The following is a 12,541-nucleotide window of genomic DNA, read 5'->3' as shown; positions in this document are numbered from 1 at the left end:
TGCCTAGGTACCTTTAAAGGAAAATTGAATTCTAATCCAATGCTATAAAGAAAAATGCCTGTAATATAGTATTTAAATTTAACCTGTATAAAAGTTATATGAAGGAGGGGAATTGCTGGGTCATGTAGCACAGTGGGACTCTTCAGAATTGGCTGGTGATTACAACCACCCCGACCTCATTATTCGGGCTTCATGTTTCTCATTAGCATTCTAAGGAAGAGAATGACAGAGAGGAGGGAATAAAAAGAGAAAAAAAGTGCATGTAGTGACACACACTTCATCATTACTACCAAGCTAGTCTGTCCTAAATGCTATAAAAATTGAAAGAAAGTCCCTTTACAAGAAACGGCTGCCATTTATTACCCTGGACACTAGATAAAAGCAAAGCCTCCCAAGATAGAAGAGATTTCGAAATCTCTAGGATGCTGACACTCACTCCATAATTGTGGCAGGTACACTTTGGCATGGCTGTTCACAGACTCATCTTGGAGACCTTGGGGATGTCACTTTTCAATTAATTAAATGCCCCACACAGTTCACAGCTATCATGGGAAGCAGTGATGCTTCAAGTGTTAATATTCCAGTGATGAGAAAAAGCCCCATTTTCCCGAAGTACTAGGCAGAGTCATACATAATAGAGTGTGCCAACATTTGACAGTGTGCCTGTTATAAGGGCAAATAGTAAAACAGAACGAAGCACGCGTGCCTTCAAACACAGTACATAATGGTGACTGTGTTGACAGCCATTTTAACGATACCAAAATCTTTTCATCAGGTTCACTGCTACATGCATTGGGAATAGGATGATAAATTCTTAGTTTTCAGTTAATGATTGGGCAAAGATGTCCTTAAATGGCTAGAACCAATAAGTCTTCCATTCTTTACCAAAGGGCTCTGTGTGCATATTAGGGCACACCTTCAACACTCAGCCAGGCAGTTTCCAACTCTGTCAGTTCTTGCTTGTGCAGAGCTTCAAAGTCAGCCTGAGCTGAGAGACCAGGGACTTCTGACTTCTTTCCTGAGCACGCACTCAGCCCTGGGCATGCACGTAGTCTGCCAGATTCCCAGAAATATATCAGAACTTTTGAAGGCTTCCTATGGAAATCTCATTCCTCAGATTTTTCTTTTAAGCTTTTTTGTTAGCCCATTGTTTGTCCCAACTGTTATCCACTGCTTCAGGCAGCCAGGATGTTAAACAAAAGAGCCCCACGTTATATTTGACAATTGCCTAGGAGAAAAACGCTGGTCACACTGGGTAAATTCCTAGTCAGATAAAATGAAGACAAGCCTCATTAGTGGGGTCTTCCCGGCAACGACTAAATAGGTCAAACAATGACAATACGCTGGGAATGGTGCTTCAAAGGAGTTGTAACCCTGTTCTGCCTATTCCAGGGGCTCCAGACTGCTGGTTACCACTGTGACTGTGGGATGTTGGTTTTCAAGGCAACCGCAAAGCTAGGGAGAGGAAGATGGGAAAAGGAAAAGTTAAGACACCATAGAGCTCACTATTCTTACCGAGATTCAACCGTTTTTCTTGAGTAAGCACTCTCCGATTGCAGCAAGCCTTTAGTTAAGTTCCAGATTTCTGAAAATAATGATTCAGAACATTTTTGTCAGTTATTTTTACAGAGGAGAATATTTTTGGAGGTCCTTATTACGCTATTCTGGCTGATGTCACTTAAAATGCCCTGAAGCTTTTAAATAGTGAACAAAAGTCACATGGAACTTTTGCTTGCTGCATTAGAAAGACAGGCCATACATCCATTAGAGAGTGTACTGGGTTCCACTTAGAGATGCCACTAAAATGTCTTGATAGTTTGAGGCAATTGTCAGATGCGAGGTCACAGTGACCTCTATGTCAGTAAGATTTCTCATAATTAAATATCTAACCTGTAAAAAATGTTATATAATGATTAAGAGCTTAGTCTTTGGAACTAGCTAACTCTGGGTTCAAGCCCTGAGTCTGCTCCTTAATAGCTTTGTGACCTTAGCATTTACAATACAAAAATGATAATAATTACCTATTTATAGATTCATTTTAAAATCCAACTAAACTAGCAAAAGTAAAATGCTTGGTACAGTTCACGGCACATAGTAAATGCTCAAGAAATTTTAGCTTCTATTGCTATTATCATCATTAAGAATATAGTTTAATATTGCTAATAACAATGCTGAATGTTCACCTGAATGTAGTTCTTTAAGAGTCACTTTCAAAATGGGAAATAAATCAAAACTACTTCACTCATACTGCTTTGTTTTCTATGCAATTCCAGGCACTGTGGTGGTCCAGCAATTGATGTCAATGATGATTAGCAAACATGATCACCTTTTCCCCAAAGATGCAGAACTGCAAAGCAAGCCTCAAGACGGAGTGAGCAACAACAACAATGAAATTCAGAAGAAAGCCACCGTGGGTCAGTTACAGAACAAAGAGAACAATAATACCAAGGACAGTCCTGGTAGGCAGTGCTCTTGGGACAAGTCCGAGTCCCCCCAGAGAACCAGCATGGACAATGGATCCCCCACAGCTCTGTCTGGCAGCAAAAGCAACAGCCCAAGGAACAGTGTTCACAAGCTGGATGTCTCTAGGAGCCCCCCTCTTATGGTCAAAAAGAACCCTGCCTTCAATAAGGGCAGCGGGATTGTCACCAATGGGTCCTTCAGCAGCAGTAACGCAGAAGGTCTTGAGAAAGCCCAAACCACTCCCAATGGGAGCTTACAGGCCAGAAGGACCTCTTCACTGAAGGGATCTGGTACCAAAATGGGCACCCACAGTGTACAAAACGGAACAGTGCGAATGGGTATTTTAAACACCGACACGCTTGGGAACCCAGTGAACGGTCGCACCATGAGCTGGCTGCCCAATGGCTACGTGACCCTGAGAGATAACAAGCAGAAAGAACAAGCGGGAGAGTCCGGCCAGCACAACAGGCTCTCTACCTATGATAACGTCCATCAACAGTTCTCCATGATGAACCTCGATGACAAACAGAGTGTTGACAGCGCCACCTGGTCCACCTCCTCCTGTGAAATCTCTCTCCCTGAGAACTCCAACTCCTGTCGCTCCTCCACCACCACTTGTCCGGAACAAGACTTTTATGGGGGGAACTTTGAGGACCCTGTTTTGGATGGACCCCCACAGGACGATCTTTCCCACCCTGGGGACTATGAAAACAAAAGTGACCGTAGGAGCGTGGGAGGTCGAAGTAGTCGCGCCACCAGCAGCAGCGACAACAGTGAGACATTTGTGGGCAACAGCACCAGCAACCACAGCGCACTGCACAGCTTAGTGTCCAGCCTGAAACAGGAAATGACCAAACAGAAGATAGAGTATGAGTCCAAGATAAAAAGGTGAGGAAAATCTGGAGCTCGTAACTGCCAGAGAGGGTGCGACAGCCTCCTGGTGTGGGGCAGGCTCGTGGCTCATGCAGAGAGTGACACATGCTAGTGCCAGAGCTGGAAACCCAAGTTCAAGTCCTAGCTTCACCCTTTGTAAGCTGTGGGACTTAGGGCAAATTCACTTTATCTTTGTAGCCTTGGTTTCTTAATGCGAAAAATTTAAATACTAGTAGTATTTACCTTAAAAGCATGGAAGATATCATTGAGCATTGTCCCTGGCACAGAAGAGGTGCTCAATAATGGTATGTCATGTTATTAAATATATGAATTTGCGCTAGAGATCTGTAAAGAGGGAAGCTATGAGGGGATGGAGAATAGGGAGTCTGCTTTCACTGACAGGAAAAAGATAAAATCGGGGCAAAGAGAAGTTTTTTTATTCTTTCAATCATTGAATGCTAAGACAGTATCTGCTATCTGCCAAGCTCTGTTCCAGGATTCAGTGGACAACAAAACAGACATAAACTCAGCCCTCATGGAATCTGCTTCTGTTGTACTGAAGAAGACAGATAAATGAGCAAAATAGACCCTATGCTAAGTAGAAAACTAAAGCAGGGAAGAGGGTACAGACATGTTGGTGAGGTGTAATTTTAACTGTAGGGCCTTCTAGGAGGTTCAAGAGGAAGCTGTGCAGATACCTGGGGGAAGAGCAAGTGGAAATACCATGAGACGAGACGGACAAGGAACTCAGGGAGGTAACGGGCCAGGAGACAGGGCCTTGTGATCATTTTAAGTCTTTGGCTTTTACGCTGAAATTGGAATCCATGGATGTTTTCGAGAAAGGTGAAGACATGAAGTGTATTCATATGGACAAGGGAAATTGTAGCCTTAATGGGGAGCAAAAACTATGAGTTATAAGGAAACAGCTATGCTACAGCCTAATGTATGTCACTTGATGTCTTCTCATAAGATGGCCAAGGTAGAAGTTTGCTTAGCAACTTCTCCAGGGAAGCAACCCGGGCAAGGTAAGGGGCACTGGCTGTGTCCTGCGTTCACAGGGCCCCGACTGTCAGGTGTTCATGGGCTGGAGAGGCAGGGATGCAGAGAATGGCGCGTAGGACTCACAAATATCACCTTGTGCTAGAAACCTGAAAGTCACCACACCCGTGTTTTACCGAGGTCACAGGACAGAAAAAACTGGTTGTTTTCATGGCCTCCTTTCAGCATAATGAAAGGGAAAGCACACTGAACCTCTGAGTCAGGAGAAGGCCTGGGGCCCAGTCAGCAGGGGGAGCCCACTTCGGGGTCTGGTTCCCAGGCTCAGGCCGTGTGTCCTGGTGGACCTCTTCCTGCACGGTGTCTCTGGAGCCTCATTGTTTGTGAACATAAGTTTTTGTCCTGCCTCAACTGCTTCCATGGCTCCAAACCCCCCATGATTTTTTTTTAAATATATATAGAGTTGACTTTAATTTATTGTACTGTTTTGCACCCATCCATTTAACAATTATCAGGCCAGGAGGTACATATTTTCAAGAGCTATTGTAAAATAAGTATAAAATAAAATGCTATTTATATGTTAGATTAAAACATTACTTTCTTAGAAAGTCAGTTTTGTAAACTTCACTGAATGGAACCTTGGTTTGAATTTTTCTATATAGTGCTGAGTGACGAGGTTTAAATAAAAAGAAAAAGGGTGTCATCATCTTATCAGGTTACTCTTCTTTCTGAATGTAGTTTTTAGAACTTCTGGCTACCAGGACTCTGAATTGCTGCCAAGGATGATGATAAATTAGCACTTAGCCCTGGGAAGCAAGAGGCAGTAACACCTGAAACTTGCATTAGGATAGGAAATCAGTTATTCTGAATGGCTGCAGGTGGACACGTTCACTGATGGGAACACTGGTGATATGTTTATGTTCTGAATCGATGGTGCATTTCAGAGACTTCGATAAAATAATACAACGTCCCAATAGAGAGGCATTTCCCTGGGCCCTCTCACCATAGCGTTCTCACCCACAACAGGCAGAGGCAGAGGTCCACAATAAAGTGGGGCTGACGAGCTGCCACATGCCCAAGCCACAGAAATATAAAAAGGAACTGTTCTAGTTATTGTTTTATAATTCCTGTTCAGCGTTATACATTTCTCTTTCAATTCCTTTTAACTTCACCCACAGTATGGAACTTAGACAGGTAGATCATACATACATACATACACACACACGTACCTAGGTAGCACAATAGATGATAGGTAAATAGATAATATTTTACTTTGTTTATCAATCATTAATATACTTTTTTTTTCATTTTTAAACATGTGAATTTAGTGTTCTTTCCCCTCCCCACTCCAGTTAATTTCTACCTTTACTGTATTGTGGTTAGACAAATTTATTTTTATGATATCAACTATTTGGGGTGGTAAAAGCTATTCTTCTATTATTGATTTGGGATTCTATGTATGACCAATAATCTGTTAATCAAGCTGTTCAAACTTTTTACATTTCTCCTAGTTTTTATCAGATAGAGCTATAATTTCTGACAAAAGTATCTTAAAAATCTCCTAATTGTTGTGGATTTATCAACTTTTTTCTTTTAATTCTGTTATATTTTATATTGAATAATTTGAGGCTATACTGCTAGGGGAATAAAAGTTCAGAATTATTTATATCTCCTTGATGAAGTGTTTATTTTATCATTAAATAATGGTCACCTTTAATTGTAATAATGCTTTTTGCCTAAAACTTTATATTTTCTGATATTGATATTACTATACCATTTTATTTTGATTAGTAGCATTCTTTATCTTTTCCATTAACTTTCAAATTTTATGTTTATTATAACTGAGAACATAATATTTTTCAATTCTGGAATATTTTTAGACATCACTTTTCTGTTTCTTTCATCTCCCCCATTTTCTCAATTTTCTCTTTCCGCAACCCTTACTAAAGTATATTGGACCTTAATCCATTCTCCATCTCTGTTAACTTCTCTTTCTTATATCAGATTTCTATCTTTCTCATTTTGTGAGTTATTCTGAGTAAATTTTCTCAGACCTATTTTACAGTTTGTTAATTTCTTCTTCTTTAAAGTTTATTTTTAATTATAGTTGATATACAATATTACATTAGTTTCAGGTATACAATAGTGATCCAACATTTATATACCTTACGAAGTGATCACCACAGTAAATCCAGTAATGATTTGTCACCGTACGTAAATCCAATTATATTATTGACTATATTCTTTGTGCTTTACATTACATCCCTGTGACTTATTTTATAACTGTAATTTTGTACTTTTTAATCTCCTTCCTCTTCTTCACCTATCCCCTGACTTACCTCCCTTCTGTCAACCATCAGTTTGTTCTCTGTGTCTATGAGTTTGTTTCTGTTTTGTTTTGTTTTTTAGATTCTACATATAAGTAAAATCATACAGTATTTGTCTTTCTGTACCTGACTTATTTTAACTAACATGATACTCTCTAGGTCCATCTATATTGTTGCAAATGGCAAGATTTCATTCCTTTTTATGTCAGAATAATAATCCATTGTATACATATACCATACCTTCTTTACCCATTCATCTATCAGTAGACACCTACATTGTTTCCATATCATGGCTATTGTAAACAATGCTGCAATGAACATAAGAGTGCATGTACATTTTCAAATTACTGTTTTTGTTTTCTTCTGATAAATACCCAAAAGTGAAATTACTGTGTCGTAGTTTTATTTTTAATTTTTTGAGGGATCTCCATACTGTTTCCTATAGTAACTGCACCTAGTTTATAATTCTACCAACAGTGCACAAGGGTTCCTTTTCTTCCACATCCTTGTCAATACTTTTTATTTGCTGCCATTTTGATCATAGCCATTCTATAGGTGTTAGATGATATATCATTGTGCTTTTGATTTGCATTTCTCTGATGATTAGTGATGTTGAGCATCTTTTCATGTGTCTATTGACCATCTATACATCTTTTTTGGAGAAATGTCTATTCAGATCTTCTGCCCATTTTTTAATTGGATTGTTTATTTTTCTAGTGTTGAGTTGTATGAGTTCTTTATATATTTTGGATAATAACCTCATATCAGATTTATCATTTGCAAATATCTTCTCCCATTCAGAATGTTGCCTTTTATTCTTGTTGATGGTTTTCTTCACTCTGCAAAACCTTTTAACTTTGCTGTATTCCCATTTGTTTATTTTGATTTTCGTTGCCTTTGCCCAAAGAGATATATTCCAAAATATATTGCTAAGATTGATTTTTTTTCTTCTGCAGACTCAATTCTGACACTTCACTCAGCCCATGAGTAGAGTTTTTGTAGTCACTTTTTTATAAAGATAATTGATGTTACAGGTTCTCAGTTGAATCACTTTCAACTTTTTGCCTTTCTTATGCTGGAGACCTCTTATCTCCCATGTGAAAAATAAAAACCTAGCTCCAGCCTCTAGGGCCTTTATCCAGAACCCCTCATGTGCTTCCATTTACTGTTCTAAATTTTAGTTTCTTTCTTGGTTATGATACCTGAAGATGCTCTTTTATTTCTTTTAACCTTGGGTATGTATTTAAAATATATTTTTATCATATAGTTCTCCAGCATCATTCTGTGTTTGCATGGGGAGGGGTTCCTTCTGTATTCAACTCAGCCCATTAGATCTGTGGAAGTTTCATACGAGTACCTGATACATACAATACAAATGCATCAGTATATATGTAAAGGATTGTCTTCCTTGGTAGTTAAGCTTGAGTTTCAGCATTTTTAGTTCTAACATAAATAGTTTTAAAAAGCAAGGAGAATATATTGTAGAATAATTCTTGGTTGCAACCAGAACTCTGCCAGGTTGTTATATAAAAATGTGATCAAAACAGCCTTCTTGAATCCTAGTTACTTTCAAAAGTGGAGCAGATTAATGACTGCTAAATTCAGATATGCAGCCCAGACCTTTTTCTTTAGTTTCAGTTTTTATATGAAAACTATCTAATGGACATTTCCAGGTGATATTTCACAGGCACCCCAACTCTGAATGTCTAAAACCTAAGGCAGTGACTTCCTTTAAAAAGCTGCTCTTCCTTCTAAATGCTTGAGTCAACAAATCCCAACTATTTCACTTTTAAAATATTTCTTGAATCTGTTTCCCCTTTTCTGTCATGACTAATACCCTCTTCAGAGCCTCATTATACTTGCTTGATCCACTGAAATGGACTCCTAAAACATTTCACTGCAGCTTTGTTCTCGTCACATCCATTCCCAACTCCTGACTGACATCTCCCTTCCTAAAACCTTTCACTAATAGTCTTACCCTTCCACAAGATAATGTCCTAGTTTTTAAGGCTCTTAATGATCTACCCCATGCCTGCCTCTTCAGCTTTACTTTTGGCCCTTTCCCAGTCATTTACTTGAAGCCCCATCCACACCAGATTGCTTATAGTTGCCCATATGCTATTCTTTTTCTCACACTATGCTTTTTTTTTAAATTTATTGGAGTGATATTGGTTAGTAAAATTATATAGGTTTCAAATGTACATTTCTATAACACATCATCTATAGATTGCATTGTGTGTTCACCATCCAGAGTCAGTTCTCCTTCCATCGCCATATATTTGATCCCCTTTACCCTCTTCTACCACCCCCCTCCCCCCTTACCCTCTGGAAACCACTAAACTATTGCCTGTGTCTTTGAGTTTTTGTTTGTTTGCCTTGTTTGTTTGTTGCTTTCAGTTGTATATCCCACATATCAGTGAAATCATGTGATTTTTTACTTTTTCTGTCTGACTTATTTTGCTTAGCATAATCAGCACTATGCTTTTGTTTATGCTGTCCCATGCTTTTTTTCAGGAATTGTTTTCTTGTAAATAACCTGTTGCCTCCCTCACTTCCTATTCACTAGCCAAATTAGATGTACCTCTTCCCAGTTTATATTATACTTAATTATCTGTCTTCTCAACTGCACTCTTAAGGGCAGGGATGCTTTTATTCAGTTTATAATATAGAACTAATAGTGTGTTTGGTACATTATAGGCACTCAGATATTTTTGAAATGCGTGCACTTTTAGAAATTGTCTTATTCATGAAAACTCTGTTTTTAATTTTTAAAATGTGTTTCTTGATACCAATGACCTCCTTAATAGCTCAAATTTGGAAAATTCATATTTACCAATTCATGTTTGGATTTATTTCATTTATATATCATTTTCTAATTAAAATAATCATTTGCTATTGTAAAAATATGGGGGAGCAGATTCATTTTTAAGTGTTATTTATTATTTGGATGAAATGTCAAGATATGGAACTTAACTTATTTCAAAACAGAAAAATAATTAAGATTGTAGTTTGACAATTGTTATTAAAATAATAAGATTTCTGAGAGGCACATGTGCACTAGCCTTCCAGGTTTCCATGATATGGTAAATTTAAACATACCCTAGGGACTTTAGCTCAAAAGAGGAGAAATTAAAAAGTCAACTATTACCGAGATTCATCTTAAAATAAACAAGTGCTTAATACTCCTCTGTGAACAACAAAAACAATAAATTATGTTTTGGAACTTAGTGATTATGAAGAAATGTTTCAAGGAACTTACGTCAAATTATACAATTATCCAAAAGAATATGGCTATCAATCTATAGAAATATACATCTAGAGATCCTAAAATGTATTAACTTGGAAGGCAGTGAGACAGATAGCAGGTTACTTGGGTGGACTCCACTGTCATAAAATGTCAGGTGAATTGCTTATTCAACACATCTAATCTCTACCTCCCTTGTCAGTGTAAGGCAGCTACTTTTGGTACCATTTTTATAAGACGGGACTCAATATATTCCAGAGAAGTCCATTCTCATCAGTGGACTTAATCTATCTAACAATGACATTTTCACTGTCATTATTTTGCCTCTGATAGAAAGCAAATATGATTGCACCTTTTTCTTCCACCTTTATTATTAGGCTTTCCCCCTTTCTTTTACAAAAGCCTAGTTTACAGTTAATGATCCAGGAATCATGGTTTGGACTGCTCTCCGCTCTGTCATTCTGTGCTACATGACATTGGTTTCTGGTTTCTCTGTGCTTATAGTTATACCTTCATGATCCAATGACAACTAAGTGCTTCCAAGAAAGGTCTCAGGGTCTCTTCTTGTTAAAATGATAATAAATCATGTTAGCAAATAGAAAAAAACAACAACAACAAAAAAAAACTTTTTAAATCATTGGACCTTGCTTTGCTGATTTGAAAGGGTTCATTCCAATTTCCTAAGTATTTCAGAGACATAGTTTAAAGAATATTTGTATTCCTCTCATATTGCAAGTGAATAAAATCACTTTATCTTTTATTCCTCCCCTCACCCTTTGTAGTTTAGAACAGCGAAACTTGACTTTGGAAACAGAAATGATGAGCCTCCATGATGAACTGGATCAAGAAAGGAAAAAGTTCACAATGATAGAAATCAAAATGCGCAATGCCGAGCGAGCAAAAGAAGATGCTGAGAAAAGAAATGACATGCTTCAGAAAGAAATGGAGCAGTTTTTTTCCACATTTGGGGAGCTGACAGTGGAGCCCAGGAGAACCGACAGAGGAAACACGATATGGATCCAGTGAGCCTGCTTTCTCCTGCTGGACTGGGGGGTTCCGGGGGGAACATTACATGGGATCAGGTGGCTGGTCACCTGGCTGTATAATGCTCTAACTGGTGAAGGAATATCATTTTCAGACATGACCCATCCTTATCTGCAATGTGTACCAAAGTTATATCATGCCCCATATGCTACTGTCAAGTGTTACAACTGGATATGTGTATAGAGAGTAGTTTTTAAAAAGTAAACTAAAAACGAGAAGCATATCTCAAGAATTATTTTATTGCAAGTCTTGTATTTAAAACGTTGAATCAATATGTTGTTGCAATTTAGCTTGCTTTCAAGCATCACCCCTTGCACTTAACATAAGCTATTTTTGGCATTGTGTTATCATCAGCTTATTTTATAGATCAATATTTTTATTTCCCTTTTTGCTGAGGAAATTAAGATAAGCAGATATATAAAAAATATATAAATATATATAAAATGAGTTATTAAAATCAAAAGAATACTCTGTGGCTGTGCTGTTTGTGCCAATAGAACTTACCATGACCAAAAAAGAGAAATGTAAATAATTTTATGAAATATAGAATTACCCGGAAACTTTGAACAGCTCTTTAAATTCTTCCCTTGACATTGCTCAGTTTTCTTTGTGAGATGATTTCGCACAGACTGTGTAAGAAAATTCCCTTCTCAAGCCCCCTTGTCTGCCTTGCCAGTTCCACAGATGTATGTCTGCTATGCAGAATGCACCTTAGAGGGGGAAAAAATGGGAAAGAAAAGCATTTCAGCAGTCATGCCTTGTTACTCTGTCTTTCGGGACTGAATCTCTGCAACTGCTGGGTGGTTATGGAGAAATTCTTCCTGCCATTTGGAAGCTGTGAAACAACGTTTACTAAACCGCACCCACGTGAGCACCTGCCCTCCCAGCAGTGAAACAAACAGTAGGCCTGTGTCCCTCTTGGTTAAACGGCTAGTGTGTGTGTATCACATAGTGACATTTTTCTCTCACCCAGGCTGACCGTTCTGTTGTCACCTGGGATTCTCTCTCAACGCCAGCAAGCAAAGGTATTCTGCAGCGAGAGAGGGGTGATGGAGCGAAAGGGGTCCAGAAGGAGGAGGAGACATGTTTAGAAGACAAACAATTTTGCTTCTAATTTTTGCATTATTATTCCTCCCTGTTGAAACATATCCATTCACAATAATCTTAAAACACGAATGCTTAAAGGCCCATTTTGAGCCAACTTGTGAACATCAGTAATGACAAGCCGCTAGAGAAGCTCAGGTCCCTGTGGGGCGTTTGGGAGCCCACATGTCAGCAAGACAAGGCTTTTGAAAAGCCAGGCTGATAAAGCTTTCTCACACAAGAACAAAATGTCACAAAGGCATAATTGGAAATAAATACTACTTGAGTTCATGGGATTTGTGTTGTTTGAAGTTTCTATGTTTGTGTGGATTTACTTACATCCAAGGGGAAGAGTAGTCACGACACTTTCATCGCTGTCACTGGGGTGTTTTTGTTCACGTCGCTTCACTGAGCAAGCTGACGTGGTCCTCTGGTATCAACCACAGTCTATGGAGTAACACCTGCTTTGTCTTTCGTTTCCTTTTCTCTCTCTTTCCAGCTTTTTCACCAG

The 12,541-nt window shown here is 38.4% G+C and overlaps 1 protein-coding gene across 1 annotated transcript in view; it reads left to right on the top strand.

Annotated features, from left to right (window-relative positions):
• ARHGAP24 (Rho GTPase activating protein 24) overlaps positions 1-12,326 on the top strand; it is a 30,307-nt gene extending 17,981 nt beyond the window's left edge. Inside the window, exons 4-5 of the mRNA XM_019624073.1 lie at positions 2,274-3,351; positions 10,686-12,326. Coding sequence (XP_019479618.1) covers positions 2,274-3,351; positions 10,686-10,929 — 1,322 coding nt within the window. The 3' untranslated portion in view covers positions 10,930-12,326. The remainder of the gene's footprint in view (positions 1-2,273; positions 3,352-10,685) is intronic.
• The last annotated feature ends 215 nt before the right edge of the window (positions 12,327-12,541 follow it).

Source organism: Hipposideros armiger, unplaced genomic scaffold (assembly GCF_001890085.2).
Source record: "Hipposideros armiger isolate ML-2016 unplaced genomic scaffold, ASM189008v1 scaffold_576, whole genome shotgun sequence".
In the NCBI taxonomy this organism is placed as follows: Eukaryota; Metazoa; Chordata; class Mammalia; order Chiroptera; family Hipposideridae; genus Hipposideros; species Hipposideros armiger.
This window is presented reverse-complemented; position numbering and strand designations above follow the sequence as displayed.